The sequence below is a fragment of the Hylaeus anthracinus genome, unplaced genomic scaffold (assembly GCF_026225885.1).
Source record: "Hylaeus anthracinus isolate JK02 unplaced genomic scaffold, UHH_iyHylAnth1.0_haploid 12001, whole genome shotgun sequence".
NCBI classification, from domain to species: domain Eukaryota; kingdom Metazoa; phylum Arthropoda; class Insecta; order Hymenoptera; family Colletidae; genus Hylaeus; species Hylaeus anthracinus.
Genome location: NW_026534348.1, coordinates 15,800,348 through 15,822,685, shown reverse-complemented (window position 1 = coordinate 15,822,685; position 22,338 = coordinate 15,800,348). Strand labels below are relative to the sequence as shown.

The 22,338-nt window shown below is 45.5% G+C and overlaps 1 protein-coding gene across 2 annotated transcripts in view; it reads right to left on the bottom strand.

Moving 5' to 3' along the window:
• LOC128890556 (latrophilin Cirl-like) overlaps positions 1-22,338 on the bottom strand; it is a 446,697-nt gene that overhangs the window by 276,405 nt on the left and 147,954 nt on the right. For both annotated transcript variants that reach the window (XM_054149140.1, XM_054149141.1), the window contains one exon: positions 770-892. In XM_054149140.1, the coding sequence (XP_054005115.1) occupies positions 770-866 (97 nt within the window). In that variant the 5' untranslated portion in view covers positions 867-892. The remainder of the gene's footprint in view (positions 1-769; positions 893-22,338) is intronic.

Sequence of the window (22,338 nt, the reverse complement as noted above, 5' to 3'; positions counted from 1 at the left end):
ACCGTGTTTGCCCTTCGATAAATGTTTCAACGGTCAACCCGTGTGCTCGGCCGTCCGACCGCGGTTTCGCCTGGCCGGATATGCAGTGCGTTGTCCTCCCTTCGATGCAGCCCAAACCGCTGTTCGAAAACCCACCCCCTGTCACCCATGGTCTATCCGCGAGTGGCGAACCACGCGTGTCGAATACCCGTGCTATGAAATCTTGCGGTAAATCGAGGACTTTGATTCAAAGTCACTTAGTCATGGACTCGGCTGTGTTCCTGAGTAAACAGTGAAGGAAGAAGCCAGGTAAGGGGGCTAAAAATTTGTGCGATATCATTGCAAACTAATACAACTGCTCTCAGAATAATACCAAAGGACCACAAGTCGCTACACTTAAAATTCTCTAATTATCGTTCGTCAAACGAACGCTCCGAAACGCTCGGTATTTCCTCGTGCAGTCTAACGCTATTGGTCGCGCGTTACCAATTAATTTCCCCGCCAAAAACGAAGTCCACGAGTCGGAATTGGCAAACACGATCGCCCTGAACTCCATTTCAAAATACCATTCCGTGGTAGGACTGAGAATCCGCGTTCGACCGGAGAGGAATAATTCTTCGCCAGACTTGGAACAAGCCGGGCGTCGTGCAGCGCGTAAATATTCGCGCGTAGTCCTCTCGCACGGTGTCGCCAAGGAGGCTTAATTGGCACAAGGACAGAGCCGAGGCCCGCGGACAGGTTGCTCGCAGGAATCGGCTCACGCTGCTATCGTAAATACTTTCTCACTTACCTATATTTCGCGCCGCGACGGTGCAACCGCTGGTTAGGAGCCACGCAAACACCAGGCCACTGAGTAGACCTTTCCGTCGACCCTTGCGGCACTCCATCGTGAAGTTCCGAGCTCCGACTACGCCTGGAAACAAAACGACCGCATCGTTAGGGGTGAGAGTAATTACTACTGCGGGCGGCACACGTACACATATACATACGCTCGGCGAATAACCTAAGAATTTTTTGATCGTGTTTCCCGATTGCTGGCGAATATTTTCCACGGTACGCGCGTTCGTTAGAGTCGCAGGAAAGCTGTTCCTGGACAGCTACCAATGACGTCCGGTATTTCATACATTTTAAATATATGTAGTTTGAATTTTATTAAAAATAATCCTACACGCGAACTCTCTACTCCATTTTTTTTTTGCCTTCTAGCGTCAAATTTAGTTTTATCATTTACATAACAAATGCATCGTATCAAAGTGTTGGGTTGTGCGGCAAATACGTTTTTGACTGACGAGCCCATGTTTATGCAATATTTTTCGTTCATTATGTCGTCATGCGTTATTAATGCTATAAAAATAGAATAAATTTACAAAACTCTATCTAAATGCCCTGGATCCATCGGATCATCGTCGACGGAACAGAACCCCGCCCTCCGTTTTCAGCGTGATTGCGCGCATCCAACATTCTGCGCGCTTTTTCCCCGAGATTTAAACGCGATGTCAGTCGCGTCCCAACGAAATCCCTTTGTCGAGCGGTATTACCGAAGGAAAACATGTTATCTGCACGATTCCGCGCGTAATCCACCTCGCGCACCTGCTCCGCCCTGAAATTCCCAACGATGACGATGATTCGCCATGGTTTCTCTTTTTCCTACTTTCGTACTTTCAGTCTGCTCGACGCTACGGAGAGAAAATATTGGTATCGATAAAAATTTCAGTATGAATACGTAATGTGTGTCAGCATAAAAAACATATCCATGTTATATCTACCCCTTAACTACTCGGGAAGCAATCAATAAAATATTCCCACTTCTAAAAGCACACATCAATTTTAGTATGGGTGACTATACTGTTATGTAGACGAATTTCAAAAGCAAAACACGACCACCCGTTGTGGTGTTAAAATGTTTGGTCGCCGGTTTTGTCTATTAAAAGCCAGAAAGTTTGATACGTTATGTACCTCTCTTTTTTTTCGTTATATTTGCTTTTTTGACCAGTTTGCACATTCCTCTGCAGGAAGTTCAAACGACAAATTCCATCGGTCGTTTCTACCGCTCTATTTCGAATTATTTTTTTTTTTCGAAAAGCAACGAATACACAGTCGCGAATTCCACCGCATACGAGAAGGAGAATTAGGAGCTATTGTCAGTAAACACCACAAATCAGCTTAATTCACAGGCTAGACAAAGTAAACGAGTGGAAAAGGGTTCGCGGTTGGGGGGTCTGTGTGGTCCGGACGAACCGAAAACCGAACGCGAAAACGCATACGTGAATATGGGTTAACGAAGGCAAAAAAGGAAAACAGTTTTCGCATCAGCGTTTCGGCATTTGGCGGGCGCCGCACAATGGGACGCCGTGGAATGAAAACATTCGTGCGCCTGGAGAGGAACAGAGAAGGAATATAGAAAGCGAAACGGGGCGCCAGCAAAGAGAAAAAGGGCTCCGAAAAACAGAGGGACGGAAATAGAGCGCGGCAACGCCAATACCGTGTTTCCCCCCGCTGTTGCTCGTCGACCGTGCAACCGGAATCCTAACAGAAATTCCAAACTATTTATTTCCGTTCGATTGTACGGCATTTATGCTTTAATTTGTTCCCCCTCGCCCCCTTAAAAATTCCCAGGTGACGTGGACCGTCCTTCGAAGAAAACTTTAATACGTCATCCTCCTGCTATCGAAAATGGTTACCCTGGACTTCGAAGGAAAAATGAAAGAAGCCTATAGAATTAAAAGATCGAGTCCTTACTTATACCATCCGCAGAGTGGTCATCTTCTTGTACCACTGTCTTCGATATTCGTTCATAATGGCCGGTCAGAATTGGCCCAGTCGATTACTTAATCACATTTGGATATCTTTCTCTCCATCTCCAAGAGACTCTCATAATTTCGAAACCAGACTCAGGCTGGCACAAATTACTTTCGTCAGCAACGAGGAGGCCTGGTCACCAGACATTTTAAAACTTCGAGTTCCCGCAATACTTGATCATCCGTGAGTAGCGTTACAGAGACTTCATGGTTCGTATTGTCATTTACAGCTTTGTTGTGCATGGTCATTCACTATGGGGGTGATGAATTGAAGCTTTGTCGTAAGGGCTCGCTTTGTTTTCGCTTCGCTCGTTAGGCCGCTATTGTTCGGTCTTAACTCTATTACCGTTACACCGTATAGATTCTTTACAGTCTCCGCGCCGTAGAATATTTATGATGTTTCACGATTTCATCAGGCTTATCGGTAATTATAATTTTAATATCATATTCGGTGGTTTACAATATGTGATTTATCCAAAAATAAACTCTGAAACGTGAAGTTAAAATGACTTGTTCAGGATGGACTCGTCGACTATTTATTAGATTGAGATATTTTGGAATCGTTTGTCGAATGATTAGCATTACTTTACCGCAGCTAAGTTGTTTATGATTATGTCAGATGATAATTATATTGTCCAATTTTACACGCTTCTAAGTCGCGTGACCAGGAACCCTTTACCCTGCTTTGTTTCCCTGGATGCGTTGCATCATCAGGAGTGGCGTGCACTGGCTCCTCTCTCGTTACCGTTGCCATTCAATGGCGGTTAATACGAGCCGGCAGGATTAACGTGCAATCGCGCGGCAGCGTGATTATCGCGGAAACATCTGTAAACTCCCGGAGTAACAATGATAATTGAATGCGTTTGCCAGCAACCAGAGAGCCACGGTCCTTCGTTGCCGCTCCGCACGCCAAAACGCGCAAGCGCGCGCGAGTATGCACGCGGTGCACACGTCCGACGCATTACGCATAATTAATCCGACGATGCTTATCTCTTCTAACCTTGTACCCGCGCGCGTACATCGCGTGAATAGAATCGACCGCGCACGATTCTCCTTTCATCGACGTTGGCCTCTCGTTTCGCTCTCTTCCTCGTACCGATTCTGGTTTCATTCTCATCTCAACGCGACGAGATCCTGTCAGAGTATCATTTCTTATCTACGTAACGATTTCAGATGGAGAGTAAAAGTATGTAAAATGTAATTCATATTTACTGGAGAATGTGACGAATTTTTATATTGCCGAAGAGGACCAAAATGAATAAATGGTCGCAACTTTTAAACGCCTTCTTTTTTGTTATTTTCGTACTAATTGATTTTTCGTAACGTAGAGTAATATTTATCACAAATTTAGCGAATATTTATTGGAAACGTTTCCGAGAAAATAAAATGTATAAACGATACAAATATCGTCGATCTCAAATAACCAAAATGTAACAAATAAAGCTACTATAAAATTAAATAAATCTATTTGACTACAGTTTGCAGGCTACAATCGGAACTTGAATTTTAGAATGCTCACTCCGATTTTAAAAAAATAAAAGGCAATATGAATAAAATCATAAATATTTTTTTATATGAATAAAATCATAAATAACCTTTGTTATTTGTCCATCACTTTATTTTAATAATATTTAATAATAATTGCACACGCAGACAACTAGCGTGAACAATTAAAATTACAAATCGTATGTACCCATGAAAATTCATTTATGATAAATTTTCATGAACTCTTATTTCCAAGCATTTGTTATTTGAAATTTCCAATATTTCCAATCATTTGTACATTTTATTCAAAACTTGTTCACAAAGAGAACCTTCGCTGATTGTTACCTCGAGTAATTTCGACGACCATGTCACGCACGATGCTTTTGGTGAGTCCGCAATCTGATTTACGAGGACCGTAACTTCAATTCACTCCTAACGGTGAGGGCAGCTAGAATGAAGATTCGAGTATTCGCGTCTCGTCTATCTTCGTTTATGAATTACTGCACGATTCTTGCGAACGTTCTCGTTTTTACGCTCGCTTTGTTGCGCTTAATTTCTCCATTCAAACAAATTTCTGAAAATTTAACAATTTTCCGCATTCCAAGTCAGAGCGTTCCAAGAGTTCAGCGATTTCTAGAGAACGTCCACGAGATCGGGCCGCGAATCGAAGCGGAGCAAAACGATACGCGGAGCCGATAAGAGCCACGGTAGATTCCTCGAATTTCTCCGGCACCGTGGAAGCCGCAGCGGCGGGAATGCGTTCTGCGAGCGGACTGGAGACCCTCTCGATTACCGATCTTCAAAAATACGCAAAGCCAGTCGGTCCGCCGGCGGTTTCCAAGGAATCGTATTCAACGACGGAAAAATCGACCGGCTGAGATTATGCTTGGCTCCCGCGGAGCGGAGCCATCCAATTGTATCGGATGCGCGCACGCTCGGGGGCTCCCCGAGCGTTCCTTTCGAGTGGCTATTCGCCACGCGGTGAACTTCCGAGATGGGAATCGCGTTGTCATCGGGTTTATCGCAATTATCGTGGCGCTTGTGCAAATACGCGCGAGTGTACGCGTCCGTGGGAATGTAATTAGCTGGGGACGACCGTGGCGAACAATAACGCGGAGAGGAAAGCGTGGGTGCACGCCAATTCGAGATTTTTCTGGATAGCCTCGATAACGAGACCCGACTACTGGACGCCGGACTTCGTAAACACGCGTCAGCGCATTTTGTTTTAATTATTCGGGGTACAAACATTCGCGCGCCCGATCGAAACGTTCGAAAAAGCGCATCCGAATGTCAGGGCCGAAGTCAGGGATGAAGTCAGCGGGTTTTATTTTAATTGCTGCGAGCACGAACGATCATTCGCCTGTCCTAAGTGTTCGACACCGGGAATAGTGAAACTGTGTTTGACCGAGCAGTGCGATGTAAGGTAATCGTGACGATCTTGAAATAACCATTTCAAAATGATAAATATCACATAAAAATGGCACCACGTGAGTATTCTCTCGGTGAAAGAGCTCTACTTTAGTTAAACCTGTCACTGACCTAAAATCGCTCTAGTTCCGTTGACAGAATTTATAATTGGCCCCTGGGGTTCGTGGAGGCGAGAGTGTCGCGGAAAAGCTAACCACTAAATCGGAACGGCCGACACTCGCGGTACAATTGAAACGCGGTATAACGATCGTAATAACATGTACATGAACACACGCATAACCGATCGAACGGATTCTGGATAATTCGTCGCGGCCACTTAAAATCGTTTCGACGCCTGTCCCCTCCATATGAATAACCGAGCTTTGTCCCCGTTGTCCCGCGATTTCGCGATCATTTCGAGCCCGAAACGCGTTAATCGTCGCCTGATACCGCGCGAGACGAATCAGGCGTACGGAAGCCTCGTGTTCCAGACGCGAAACCGCGGCCGTGGGGGTCGAAATTATTTGTTGAAAATCACATTATCGAATTGGACGGAACCCCCCAATAGCGGTGGCGGTGCTGGCCGGGCGCGAGTACACTCGTCGGATTTGCAGGTTTCAATTTTACACCCAGACGCATTTTAATGCGGCCGCGGAAACCCCGGACGCGATCGTTCCCCCGTGCAATTAAAAATAATTGCATATTCGCGTGCCACTGGCCTGGCGTCGTGCACCCGTGTTCCCGGGGCGTCTGCGTGTCCCTGGCTGCCCGATGATGAGTTTTGTTTCGTCGGTGGTCGCGTCGGATTAGCCGGGAATTTCCTGTACGACACCGCAGCGTCGAAAACACGGGGACCATGGTTGGTCGGCACTGGCAATTGTATGCATAGAGTCGGATTTGTTTTTAGAGTGCATTCTACATGGTTTAGCATGAACCCAACGATGAGGAGCCCTTTGGATAACTCGATGGCAGTCGATAGCCACGGACCACCGACTTTTATATACATACTTTTATACTACTGATGAAGTCCAGAACAACGTAATTTCTAGAGTTGTGGAATAAATAAATCAATAAATCAGGAGACGATCATTCCACGTTTAAAAATAATATACCGACGGAAACCAGGTACAGAGAGGACTCATTTTCCTCTTCCTTTGTCTATCCCTGCATTGAACAAAACATGGGAGCTACAATAGTCCGACAAACACAAAAATTACCCACGGTGGCACGCACAAAGAACGACAAATTGCGCGTCGTCGCGTTGCTTGATTTTCTTCGGAGACGGTTGCAAATGAATTGAAGTCTCCATAATCATAAACGTTGGGCAACAAAGTGGACGCGGTCCGTGCGCAGGTACAAAAGCTCTGCATGCTTCAGAATCGCAACAATTGCACTTTGGACGTCGCGTCGCCTTGCAGACATTGTTTGTTTCTCGTCCATTCTGTCCAACCATTGACGCGTTTCTGTCGTCGAAGATGCATCGAAGTAAGGAAATCATTGACGTTTGTTAGATTCGACGCTGAAGATTTTCAACTAAGATTTGTACACTCGTTTTACTTCCTTTCCGAGGTTCTCAATATTTTACTTTTACCTATCGGGAGCTGCGACACTTATAAAACGAAGGTAGTGAAATTTGATCGCTCTTATTATTATTTCTATCTAAATAGAGACGTTTCTCATGTTTGCGTAAATGCAACGGGTGTCTTTCGACGTCTGCCTCAACCCAGCATCGCGCGTGGCGTCATCCCACTGCTGCACTGTCGCAAATATGCACGTCACGGAACGCAAGCCGCCAGACGCGGACGTGCACCGCGGCGGAAACCTGCGACAAGACAATCGGGGAACGGGGTCACGTCAGGGAACGAGATGGAGCGGAATAAAAAGGAGCTTCGAGCACAGATACGTTGCTTCTAAATTTTATTTTCGGCAAGAGGAACGCGTTGTCCTTTTTAAATCCCTGTGACCTTGAATTGAAAGTTATAAGTAGTTGCAAAGCTTCGTTCTTTGGAGTAATTGTACGTTAAGAGGCCTGTTGATTCTGCTGAGCTTTAAAAATGAACATTCCTCTTCGGTTCCCGAAAATTTCACGGTGTCACTTCTCTGAACTTTCACATGAGCTTCTGGAGTAAGCGAGAGTGTGGGCGAGCCGACGGTGGATAAGGGAGAAATTCTCTTACAGATTGGCGGACAAGGGGCGCAAGGAGGTCGGAGGACGGCATTTGAGTGGCACGGGGAAGCGACACGATGGAATTTCAGAAATTGCGCTTGACATTTTCGCGTGCATCGGTATATACCGTCTCGGCTGCGTTTCCTTCCTCTAACCCCGGGTCTACGTTTTCGTTGGAGACTTCTATTTTCATTCGCGGCGTCGTCCGCTTTCCTTCTCGCGCGATCGAAACGGCCTGGCGTGGAACGACGTCGACGCGCGACCAGCCGCATTCCGTGTCGTCGACGACGCGTTGGCGTCGCAACGACCGACGGGGTCTGTTTAGCAGAACGTAAGTGGAACGTAAAGTTTGATCGCGCGGCTTCCTAGTTTATGCGCGCGATGGAATGCCCGCCTCGGGCGTTTGCTCGATCGCGCCACAAGGAAATTGCACGCTCAACGATCGCGTGGAAATTCGCGGTTGCATCGAGGCTTCGTCCTGAAATTTAGACGTTAAACCTATCCTTCGATCGTTTTATGCTTGGATGTACGTGAAATAAAAATTAATTTCTCAAGTGATTCAGTTAAAAACAAAATTCTCAAGATGTGAAGGATTAATTCGTTTCGACCGTTCGATCGATCCAGGTTTCGATACTGTGCCCTTTCGCCTGATTGCCTGCCGCGTTTGTATTCGCTCGAATGCGTGATTCTTTCATCGAGAAGCTCGCACGGAAATCGACAGTTGAAAAATACGATTGCCAGGTTCCGAGGGAAGGAAAGAATTTGCTGGACAACGCTATTCGTTCCAAGGGCAGGCCCAAGTCCGTAGTACTACGTACATATCAGAAATCGGATGTTATTGCAGCCAGGCACGGACGAAAACTGCAAAGTGCTGCTCTCGATTATCGAACTCGAGCGTTCCTGGCTCGGGCAGAACACATTTCACGTTTCCTTTTCATCGTCTTTCGCCACGCTGTACTTTCTACTATCCCGAAATGTAACGTCGCACCGAAGTGGTCCAGCCAATCGCCAAAACCGGGATTCTCCATGTATTTTTTTCCAGAAAAAATAATCGAAAACGTGGAATAAAAATTTGTTTGTACGAGACTCTGTTTTCGATGAGATTTAGCCTGAAGATTACATTGCATTTCGGCCAGGTATTACGTTCATTTACGCGAGTAAAATAATTGTTTGCATCGTGAAATGATGATTTATTGTACTTTGAAGGAGATTCGGTGCCGAAAGAGCTGCGAAAAATATGAAATTTATTCGACGAGCATTGTTCGTTTACTATTAAAAATATAGAGGAGCTTAATCGAAGGACCATTTCACCTCTTACAAACATTCTACTCTGTGTTTTCAATTCATTCTTCCACCTGAAACTCGATGTTTCATCCATTACTGAAAAATACCCTATGTGTAAATACGATTCAGAAAAGCAACTTGAATTTTTCTGTTACGCGATCAGCAGGACGATGGTAGAGTTCTCTAGAGGACCCAGTTCAACCAAAATACTCCAAACGCGTGTTATTTTTCAACTCGACTCGTAATGAGGTCGGTCCGACTGCTGAAGAGTGCTTCATTTGGCCGGGGGGCTACTTTTTCATATACGAGAAAAAAAATTCCACATGGACGCGAGAAAGCGTCGGTGCAATGGGAAAGCGCTCGAAAAATGGGGGAATGCGACGATTCGTTGCACGATCCGCGTTGTTTGCAGCGCAAATAAACGAGTTGGGGTTGCTCGCATCGCGCGAAGACGCGGCGAGAGGACATAAAATACTTACGAGCGAATACCGCGAGGCGCTGATAATTTTAAAGAGGACCACGGCCGGAGCGAAGCAGCCAAGAGGAAGGCGAAAAAAGAAGGAAAAGGATAGGGGGAGCGGAAAGAACGTGCAACGTACCGAAAGATCGTTCTCGCCCGTCGATGGCGAATACTTGAAGTTCCAGAGTGGTCGAGCGTGGCGCAGCGGCGGGCATCTTCGAGGAAAATAAATAGAATCGAGCAGCCAGCGCGGAAAGAATGGAAGCAGGACAAAGAAACAATTAAACGAACACACGATGCTTCCGTCTCGAGAGATAAAATAATTAATCTCGCCTCGGAAGAACATCTATCGTACCGAGCACTCTTATTTAACCTCTCGGCACTGCCGTTTTCGACAAGAGCTTGTATCGATGATTGGAGAAAACAAGGTACAATTGACGGGAACAGGTAATATGAGAACTCGCACTGGAATGATTGCTGGAATGATCACTCCATGGCACTTATCGACGACCTTAACTGGTTATTGGCCCGAAGATCTAATCTTTCTTTTATTTCAGACCTAACCTTCGTTAATTTCTAAGCTATAAAATGATGGGGAGGGTCCATAGGTGAGCAGTTTGAAAGGGAGACGAACGCGAAGAATGGGAAGTAAACGCGTATAAATTGATACAAACGACGGTGGCCAGACATCTCACGCTGAGGAGAAATATCACGGTAGTGGCGAAGAAATGGCATAAGGACGGGGTAACGATTGTATTATTCGGCCCCTTTCAGAAAATTCTCCCCGATCTCCGTGTTTGGCGTGCGCGATCCCGGCTTAGGGGTCCTCCACGAAACGAGAGCTCACTTTTCACTTAAGAACGGGAAGGGTAGGGTCTCTAACTGCTCGGCATTATTCGTTATTACCGCGTGCGTGATGCGCGGAGGGCAAAACGGTATCGTCGATAAATCTCGGCGTTCTGAAAAAAACCGAGCAGATAAAGTCCCGCTGAATATACGAGCCTCCCGCTCTCTGGCTCCTTCTGCCTAGAGCAGTGGCGCACAATCTTGATAAAAGAAAGAATATTTGTTTGGCGATTAGAAGAACAAAGAAGAAATATTGTTTATTGAATATGAAGCTACAGTTATTTTTATTATAATTATCCTTTCTTTCGTGAACCAATCTTCGTTCAATCTTTTATCGTTTGATCTATCGAGAAAGAATGCCTACGGGACATATTAATATTACAGCAAAATCATATTCTCGATCATTGTTTGAACAAATATTGTCAATAATTAATTTAACTATTGTCAGAAATTAATTTTTAGTTATTTCAGCTCTTATGTATAAAGATATATGAACCGTGATTGTTATTAATATTTAAGCGAAAACTGAATGTTACTGTATGCATGGTAAATATTTAATTAATTCAGAGATGTACATTTTTAATGCATTTTGAAGTTTCAGATTACTATACCAATATCTTTCGAGAAAATGTAATATTTCCAAATATGAGAAGATGAGAAAAAGGAAATCGTGAGAAATTTGTCTATATTTCAATATATATTAATTGGAACAATTAAAACATTTATAATACATATAGTAACATTCAGTCTTCGATTAAACATTAATAACAATTACTGCCTAACACCGAAGATTGTGCACCACTAGATCAGAGGATTCCTCGTCTTCCCCCGTTCTTTCCTCGGTCCCCGTCAGCCCTCGCCCCTAACCCAGTGGCTATAAGATTTCCGCTGGGGATGGCAGCCATCGGAAGAAGACAGCCTACGGAGGTGGCGCGAAAAAAGAGCTCTCACCAAGAAGATAAAAAGAGGTCGACTTGAAGGTCGAGGTGATGAGAATAACGCGAGTTAAGCCACCTTCGACTTCCTGTTCCTTTCCGCCACGACATTCTCAACGATCCCACAGCTTCCCGCGGGCTTCTGAAAAATGCGCCCGCGTTTCCCGTGGCGTTTGGTTACTTATTCGCTTCCTACGTGCGACATTACGCGGGTCGCTTTTCGTTTACCCTTACTACTGGCTTTTCGACGAGCTCGAGATGGGAACGGATTCTGAAATATCGCGGACGAACGTGGGTTAATTTTCGGCAGCTACAGCCAAACCTGGAAGGGGACTGCACGGTCCTGAGAGGAATTCAGATTTTACTCTCGTTGTACGATTCCTTTTTGACGGGGAAGAAATCAGGAAATCAAAAGAAATCCTGTGGTTGTTATTCATCTCTCTGTGTTCTTTCTTTAAAAAAATCTGCATACTAACATATCTTTATTACATTTAAATTACACTTTCAAGATACTGTTGTTACTATTAAACAACATGAACAAATTTTCTGCTCGTATCGATTCCTCGAAGTTAACGCGAATTTTCTATTAGAGTCAGAATTAGTCAAGCGCGGCAATGCGCCAGGCGCAGCGAACCGAAATCATTAGGCGTAACGCGAAATAGAGCTTGTTTCCGAGGATTTATCGCGCATGAAGCTGGGAATTCGGTGGCCCGTTTCGCTGTACCTATTCGTATCGCACGGGAATCGACTTCGTGCACTGCGGGCTTAATCGAACCTGGCCGATCCAGGCTGCCGCGCGAAAGCCACCCTCGAATCGAGAGTGACGTTCAACAGACTGCGCCCACCGACGACGACGCTGTTCTGTCCGCGTGAAATTTACGACGATCGTCGCCGGGGATATCCTTAACGCCAATAGCGCCGCCAGGGTCGGATTTGCTGAAAGCACCCCGGGAGCTTGTCGTCTGTTCAACAGAGTTAGCACCTGGACTGTCGAGAGCATTTTCTCTTGAGCTCCTGGAGCTAGGCACGGTTCTCGTATTGACGAAGGGAGGTATTGAATTGCTCAGTGTCAGGTCGATTGTTTCAAATTAATCAACTGTTAAAGAAATATCAAAATTATTGGTAAGGTAGTACAATATTCGAAGCTTTCACGGTTCGTTTATTTCGGATCGATACCAACTGAGGTTTCAGAATGCGAGTTGGATTTTTTGGATTGTACTAATCTTTTTCGATAATTATAAAGTGAAATTCAAAGTACTTCGTAGTTCTAGTCGATTTCCTATACTCTCAAAGGGAGTAAAATCACAATTTCCACCACTTACTCTCTCTGCAAAAGTCGCTTTCTTCCATAAAGAAAGCAATGATCCTTATTTGATTTAATATTTGGCTGTCTAATTCCCCAAGCGTCAGGCACGAGTAAGCACCAGCGAAGGGGGGCGTCGAATTCGCGACTTCCGCGCGATAAATCCTGGGGAACAGCGTCTACTTCGCGTTACATCTAATGATTCCGGTTGGCCAGACTCTGGGGGCACCCTCTCTATCCGCGCGCGCGACATTAACCTCGGCGACGTTATATGGCGTGTCTGAATGGCAGTAACGATTCCCTTAAAACAATTTATGCGCATTGATTAATAGGATAAAGCTCGGAGTCCGTGGCTTCGTGGAGGGAACGGCGCGCACCATCGTCGAGGAGGGGAAGGGCCTCGAAGCTACGGGGAGAGACGATAGGGCGAGATATCGAGTACACGCAGCGCGAAATGCAAGGGACCGTGAAGCCATCAATTTAAATGCGCATTGGCGCCGGTTCGGTCGCGGCTTAAATTCGACAGAACGGAAAGAGGTTGGCTGACTCAAGGAGAACCCCCGACATAGCCAGGAATACGAAAAGCTTTTAATCCACCTTGCCGACTCTTCGATACGATTAATCCCGCCACGGAGATGAGGAAATTTATTACGGGGAATGTAGCTCCTTGCAAAACGGCCTCTGGCTTAAATATTTCCCTCGGACTCCTTATTAAAAATGGATTTTAAAGGGACACCGATCTGTATCCTTCCGAGCTGTGATGCGCAATCTTCCACGTGACAACGGATTAAAATAATTGTGTGGGGACAGTCGAGACTATTTTAAACTATTTGTAGATATTAAAAGCGTCTAACCTTTTGTAAAACGACGAGTGACTGTATCGCGGTTACGCGACGAAGAGGCGGTAATCAAGGAAAACCAGTAATGTGTACACGCCACGGTTCCGAAAACACACACGAGTTGCGGGGGCGTATGAAAGCTTCGAAAAGCAGAACTGCATTACGGCCAGCGACGGCGGCAGCGCAGTTGCATTAACTCCCCTAACGCGTACATGCTCGCGCAAACACTCGGCGATCGATTTTTAGGGCCCCTTTTCACTAATCCCCATCGAAATTTTTCCGTTCAATTTTTTATAATCGCATTTCCGACTTTTTCATTCATTTATAACGCGTTTTATACAAGCTATCGCAGACTGGGTATAATTTCAAGGCAAATCGAGCTGCAGGAAACACGATTCATGGACGGTTAATAAATACCTGCGACGACAAATTTTTCTTTGGTAAGTAGGCGTGGGATTCGGCTATGTTAAGTTTTCGTGACTTACCTGAAACAAACAGAAAAATATCGAGTTAGTAACGAAGAATAATAATGTTAGTTTGTGTCAGATGAGGGGTAGTAAAGATAGACTATAGATAATTGATAAAATATTTCTCATCTCTGGTTCAATATTTTCATTGCTGAATTGATCAGTGGTAGGAGAGACAGTTTCCAATATTTCTCGATATAAATTCAACAAGATATAGTTCAAAGCATATATATCCATTTATTCAAATATCACTCCTCTACATCAAATGCCGTGTCAAAAATCCCCCCAAAATTGCCCTGTCTTCAAAGATAACGTTAGTAGTTACACCCCTTTAAAAGTCACGAAGTCGACACACCCCGAAACCTGACAAAACACACCACCAATTACGTAATCAAGACAGGATGAGTAATCCAAATCGCGAAAGAAATCTAGAAACTCTAGCGAATCAGCGTTCTAGATACACGAGGTAGGGTGGAAACGGCGAAAGGGCACGATCAACCTGATTCGGTTAAGCGCATAAAGCGCAGCGTTTCGTGTCTCGCGCCTCTAATGAAACGGTCTTCTCCCCCGCCATTCGCCGCGTGTTCTTTCCTCGTTTAGCACCCTCGTCGAGGAAGGGACGTTAGATGGGAGATAAGATACGACAGAAACGCGCGTATCGAATCGTGTCGAACAAATAATTCGGCGAAGTTGTTTCGGGGCCCGCTACAAAGAGAGTGGAGGCAGGGGGCGGTGGTGGATCGAGAAAGGGACACGTATACGAGCGTATGGTACCCGTTGAGAGCAGGGTTATTAATTCTCGGCCAGTGCCACTGGCGTGACAAAGCCATCTGGTGTAATGGGCTTTCGCTGGAACCGATTACACGCTCCCAGAGAAAAATAGACGCGGAGAGAGAGAGGCTGGTTCGTTTATGCCTAGAAAAAAATTTCGCACTTGCGACGACTACAGCCACCGCAATCTGTTTCGAGGAAGAGACTTTCGTTCAGATAGGATACTCGCTCAACACCGTATCAGAGACATGATTTTATGACACAATGTTTAATATGGTTACTATCATAAGTCTATTATAATAATAGCTCCTGGGAAGAACTATCTACTAGCTTCAGAAAACGAGTGATTGAGAGGATATAAAATAAGGATGAAGACCAGTGTACAGAGACAATATGGAAGAAATTCCCCACCTGAAAATGAAATGTGACGTTCCGTGGTTAATTCTGGTGGCACTGGCGCGACAAAGCCATCAGGAGTAACGGGCCTTGAGCCGATTACACGGCTCCCGAAGAAAAATAGACCCAAAGAGCCTCGACGGAGATTGCTCGCTCGAGCGTAGGAAACATTTCACACTAGCGAACTCATTGATCGTAATCTGTTTCGAGTGAAAACCTGTCATTAAACGTGCAACATTGAGGGCTCCATCGACGTTCCAGCTCCGTTGGAAACCGTCGCCAATTTTCTCCCGATGGGAACGCGATTGTCCACGGTAGATTACAAAGTAGCTCGCATGAGTCTCTTTTTGTTCCGCGAAAGCTTCGAAACGCTGCAGGCAGTTCGATTCGGAGGTTAGCCAGATCTGGACCGAAGAAGTCCAAATGACGTGGAAGGTATCAAAGGCGATTATGACGCCCTGGAGATGCGATTCGAGCGATTCGATCGACGGGTAATTCGTGGCCATCGCTGCGGTTCATGGCGAGCTGCGGTTTCGATTTGCAACTGGCAAATGGAATCACGCATCTTCGGTGGCGTCCATGGCTCATAATCGAGGCCCGGACGAAGACGATGCTCGTCTTCCTCCACGGTTAGAATCCACCATCGCTGCATCCTGTCCCCGCGAATTGTCCAAAAGAAACAGGAAGCCACGTAATCAAATCAATTTCGCGCCCTCGGCGGGATCCTTCTTGCGCCCCCTCCCTTCCACAATCGGTCGATGTCGTGCACTTTTTCATTTCTAACGCCGGTTTCACCTCGAAGAGGAAATGGCGGTGAATTTATCGGAGCAAGAACAAAGGAAAGGTTCTGGAACGAATTAATCGTTGGCAAACGTCGATGGCTGATTTAGGATGTCGTCCTCAATTTCATTGACAATTTTACTTCACTAATTCCGAAGTAGAAGCTTGTTCTATCTCATAAACTTCATAAAACTTCCTCAAAGAATGTAGCGAACCATAGAACTCTCATTTAAAAAATCCCTTATAGAAGATTCAACGATTGAGATAGGTGTCCTTAATACCATCACCGATTAATGAATAACAGAGCACATAGAAATGGTTACTTTTCAATCTCAGTTCGTGTTGCAGTCTTTTCGTAGACGGATGGAGGAGGAGGGTTAGGACGACGTACTTTTCATAAATTGCCTCCGATGAAGCACAAGTTTCTTGACCTAATAAATATTCAATGGACATCTCTGGATTATTCGCCGGCTTCTTGCGCCGTAATGGTGTCGTGATTGACATGTAAATCATAAAATACCTTTTTGCCTTTCACCGTGGGACACCATTAAGTCGCGCAGCACCCTTGGGGCAGCAGACGACGACGCCGACCGAGCAATAAACGTCTCGGCCACGAGGTATAAATAATCATCGATACGACGACAGACCGCTCGTAATTAACCGGGCCTCTGATGTACTGAAAACCGTAAAATGTGGAAATTTATGTACTGGAAAAGTGGTATAAACTCGTTCGGAAAAATGCCACGGAGAATGGGTGTCCTAGCATGCGAGCGGATGGACAGCTTTTTACTGTACGCGTGCTCGCGACATTTGAGCGGTTAAAGCCCTGTTTCCACTGGCGTTCGAGCTGACGTTTAATTATTTATTAACCGTTAACCGTGGTCGTGAAAATTGCTTGCATCGAAGATTGGGCGTTGAGTAGGTTGGGCAGACAAATTGCTCTTGAGTAAGGTCTGGAGTCGAGTCCTGATTTTTTTTCTATTATATGTGTAATGTATCTTGGAAACCGAGAATAAATATCTCGATTGTATAAAAGGTCTGGGTTTACTCAAGGCGCGCGGTATAACCAAAACAATTTGTTGCGATAAATACATGTAGTTTAAGGTGTCGTATGCAGCATAGAGCAAAGAGCTATTCGCAGTGTTATTTCTGAAGGGCCATTCACGTATCAAATGCTCCGCGTGAACTATTGTGCCTCTGTGCCCTAGGTAGAGAAAAGAATGTTCCGACGACAGAGCGGGTTCGAGGGACGGGGCCGACGATGAAAAATGGAAATTTCGTTTTTCCTCGTCGCGAAATCACGGGGGTTAAGAGTGGGAGGAAGAAGGGGTGCCAGGGGGGAGGGAAGGAGATGGAAAGTGGAAGCAGAGGCCGGAAAACGCGAAGTAACCAGGGACCACCGACCACTTTGCGTAATTACCAGCTACCCGTCCAGGACCGTACTATTTAATCGGGCTAAAGTGCAGGCCCAATCTCTCTTCATCTCGCTCTCTATCCTCCTCCCAAGCGTTCTCTGACGCTCTTCGTCGCCCTTTTGCTCCGGCGCTTGCTACCTCCCTTCCTCCTCTGCCTTCTTTCAAGCTTGCACAATCTTCGTTGATGCAGCACGCGTGCAGCGCTCCGAAAAAAAGCCAGCAAGGTCGAAAAGCGGCGTAGCGAAAGGGCGGCCCCGGGACTTCGTTTCTGGGGGGATGCTCAAATATTTGAGCGAGAAAATGATATTTCCCCATTTAGCGATTTGCACGGTTCGAAACGACGAGGTTGCCCCCGCGGGGTAGGGAGGTGGATTTTTTTCCCCCACAGGAGCGGTCCAGGAAACATTTTTTCCTTTGGTCGACCGAATCCAGCCTCTTTTCACCATCCCTTTCACGCGACGATGCTCTCGACGAGCTTGCATCCAGGAGAACCAACCACGGAGGGAGAAAGAAACCCCGAGTCGTGGGATGAAGCGATTGTGTTCTCGTGAAATTCTCTGTTTTTCAAGATTCAGAAATTTCCGAGCAACCTTTTTCCGTTACTAGAGAATTTTCAAGATGGAATTATATCAACCGATGCGGTAAGTATGAATTAAAATGGAATGGATATTATAGAAGTACAGAGTTACAGACGTGAATTTTAATGGGGTTCTTGGTAAATGAAACGATCAAATGTCTTTTAACCATAACTTTGTACAATATAAGCTTGTAACCGCTAACCTAGATAGATCAAGCACATGTACCTTGTCTAAAAATTCTTTTCAATCGATATTCGATGAAAATGAAAATATCTCTGTCCCAAAAAATCTGACGAATCCTCAAAAGGCGATTCTGGAGCACAATCCTCAGCCGTAGGAGCAATTTTGCAAACCGTGCAACCGCGAAAGAAAGAAACCTCGTCTCGAGGACATTTGAAGATCCGAATCTCGCGCAATGGTTCCGTAATTGATCCTGGTGACCGGAAGTAATTTCCCTATCGGGTCCAGGGGCGATGGCCAAAAAATCGTCGCGATCTCGCGAAGAAAAATTTTGCCCAAAAGAAAGGCTTGGCTCGGAAGAAGACCGAACGACGCGCGGAGGGAGGGGGTTTCCCGGTCTGGGTGGACAGATTAAAACTGCAATTACGAGAAGAATGGCTCGCTAAGAAACGGCCATTGAACGCGGACCAACGGGCCAGGCCAGTGAAATTAAAATAATTTAACTTTGTGCTGGCAGCGAACTCCCAGTCACCTTTGTCCGTTCCTTTTCGACCCCGCTGTCTTCCGTTCATCAGTTTTCCTTCTCTCGTCGTTAATACCCGCCACTCGTTGTTTCTGGAAGCTCCAGGATATCCTCTTCGGCCAAAATTTCGCGGTGCTTCTTCATCCCAGCGAGACGACCGCGAGCTGGAGGTTGCCTCTCTCAGGGTTCTCCTTTCTTTTCATCGCGTCGTGTCTCCAACGGGTCTTCATTGCATTTTCATGTCTTCGGGTATTCCGCTTCTCGCCCGTCACCCTCATATTTATGCAACGATTCTCGCCGTGAACCACAATCCTAGATTTTATACGCCGTAATTGTTCGCCAACACGAAGCGAGCCACGGTTCGATTGTCTCGAGGATCGCGGCAGGCGGGAGACGCCGAGGGTACACATTGGGGGACTCAGAAATTCCTGGCGTGACGAATATGCATATATAAAGGGTTTCTCAACGGACGCTTTATGATTCTGCTTCTCAAAATACGCCTGTTTAATTATCGCTATTTATACTTTCATTCAAAGTAAATAATCCAATATGTTTTATACCATCTGTATTTGATTGAAAAATAAAGTCTTAAAGCTTCTTTTGAAAATTCGTTTGTATATATTCGTTTTTTATTGCTGAATTTTAACGATGCTTTCGCGATGATGTGGGATAAATAACGTAGAACGGTATGTATGTTTTATCCTCTCGCCATTAAAAGCAAACCTAGTAAAGTTCACCGAGGCAGCTTTGCTGAATTTATACCGGTAAATAATCCGTTCCAAAAAGAAAAGAAAATATACAAAGCAGTAAACCGATGTTTGTTTCGGGATTTAATTTCCCCTTTTTCTTTCAATTATTAAAAGCTACTAAAAATGTATCGGGCCTCATGTCAACCCTTCACAGTCCATTGGTCGACGATCACCCCTATTCGACTGCGTTAATAGCTTCCCATGTTGCACATTGTTCATCGAATAATGCGCCATTGCCAATCAATATTTCTTCCCTTTTTTAACCGTTATATTTTTGATCGAACCGATTGGGTGAACGTTTCAAGCGTGCTGACATATCGCGTTACCGCGGACGGCGACGAAAATGGCTTTCCCTCTCGCGATCAGTCGCGTCGCGACGCGCACACGCGTACGGTGATACGCGCGCCCCGTTTCAAAATCGCAACAGAGGGTGCAAGGGTGGTCTCGCAGGGCGCGGAGCGGGATGGGTGGGCCAACGAGTGGTCCTTCACCCCCCTTTTTTCCCGCGTGAATTTTAAACTAAGGCCGGACGCGTAAACGGAAAAGCCGCCTTTGAACGAGGATGGTGGCGAGCGTTTTTCAACCCCCTACCCCTGGTACCGAGAAAAACGAGCGGGGAAAACGTTTCCCTGGCGAGATCCGTGTCCGGTCGTGCAACCGTTGCATAAATATGAGGGAACTGCGCGAGGAACCGAGCACGCGGCGGCATGAAAATGCGATGAAGGCTTCGCCGATGACAGAGAAGCGAGACGATCTCTCCCCTCCACCTCCTATCCGCGAACCCTCGAGAAGAAGGGAACGCTGGAACGTGAGCTCGAATTTCTCATCCTGGTGTAACCGGAACGGGACGCGAATTTCGAACTCGTGGAATTTCGTGTGCCGAAAAATTAAAGCTCGTTACTGAGAAAGCTTACCCTTGCAACCCCGCGAAATTACGGGAATTAGGGTCAATTTTTGTAGAGATAGTCGCGTGTGGATTGCAAGAATAGTCGACAGAGAAGAACTAAAAATTCTAGTAACAATAATGATAACAATTTCTATGTTTTTGGTTTAATTGTTGGAATTTTAAAATCGTCTAGAGGCAAGACAGGGAATGCTGTGGAAGGTTGGTGCTTTGGGAAGTGGTTTCTTTAGTTGCCTGTTGGAAGACAGCTTTATCGGGTGCACATGTTTACGATAGTGGCATGACGAATCAGCTATCTCCGACCGAGGCACGTACCCTTATGGGCACTTTCCCTGGTTTAGGGCGTGCTCTTCGAAGTGCGTTAAGCGATTCTGTTGAGAGTCCGTTTCAAATGAACGGGTCCTGGAATTTGTGTTGTCTTGGAATGCGTACGTTAGGACGGGAGAAGTTTCGACGATGCACTGTTGTCTCTCGAGACAATTGAAATATTGTAAGGCACGTGTTCTTTAAAATTAATTTATGATATATCAGATATTGTAATCTGAAAGTATCCTTTAAATTATGAATAAATATTCGTCATGAATATTCATTTCCTTTTCTAGCCTCGACTTGGATTTTCCTTTATTTAAAAAAATATTGAACTGTTCGAAACCATTACTGTTGAGAGCGAATAGCCATAGTCATCACCGCCGTTACATGCCATATTCTTGCTCGAGGAACGTAAAATATCACACTTCTGCGATCGGAGTCACATTAAGTTATGTGCATACATAATATAGAGGAGAATGCAAAATTATTTAATGTTTAAAATTTATGTATGCGCAAGTGTTAGCGGCCGAGCGTGAGTTCGCTTGGTTACCGTGCGACGACGGCTGCGAAAAGTAAAAAGAAATTAGAACGGAATTGATCGCAGGGAAAGGAAGACGTGTGACTTAATTTAACGCCTCGTTGCATAATGCCATTGAACCTCGCTAGGAAAAGTGAAATTTTATAAAGTTTGCAGTGAAATGTTCAAGGATCTGCGCCTGTAATATGTGATACCAACATGGCTGTCAAGAATAATTAGAATCGCGTGGTTCTGTCAAGACTCCAAGAGCCCAGAAGCTCTCCCAAAGTAAAACTCTGCGTGCACGATCGAACCTTATCTCCAATAGCGTTCCACGATTCATCGAAACTCGACGGAATCGATTATCGAGTGTCAGGAACGAAGCAGCGTCATAACGCGAGCATCGAGACCAAATTTCGCTCATATTCGGAACGTAGCGCACTGGAACGCAAACACAGAGCGCAAAGGGATGAAGGATCGTAACACAATCTCGATCGGCGGCTACCGTATGAAACTCAATCGTGTTTTTTAACGTCTTCGCAAAGGATCGTTTATTACCACAGCGCGCGTAATATTCCATGGAAACTTATTCGTAGAGAGAGAGAGAGAGTGAGAGAAGGTGCGATCGAGAGAGAAAGAGAAAGACAACTCGCGCAGCGGCGCACGGAATACCCTGCGAGCACTCGTACGAATTCCCTGCTATCAAATATCATTCAAAAATTGCCCGAAGGAATTCGATATTCGTGAAATGGCGGGTAGATGGCCATGACGGACCGCGCCGGGCGAAGCCACATCGAGGGGTGCGCCAGCTATTTGCGACTGACAGCTGTGGGCACACGTATTCAGACAGGAAACCCTACGAACCGATGTCCGTTTGGAAATTCGTTAACGGGTTACGGCAGGTTCGAAAGAATTTATTTATTTGCCCGTTATTTTCTGTTAAGAACAGCCTTTTAAAATTATTTTTTAACTGACTTCGAAAAGGAGGAAGTTACTCAACTCGACATGTGTATATTTTTTTTTCATCATTGCTCAAGACATTTTTAATCGAAGCCTATGCTCGATTAATCGCTTCTTTGAGTTTGACATAGTAGAGGGGGTCATACTTTATTTTTAAAAATCGCGATTCTGCTCTTTTCTCCGGCTTTCTACTCGTGTAACCCTTTAACCTCCCACGAGAAGAAGCGGAAAAAGAAACAGGACCGAAAAGAGCTCGTCCTCGATCGAGGAATCCGACTCCTCGACT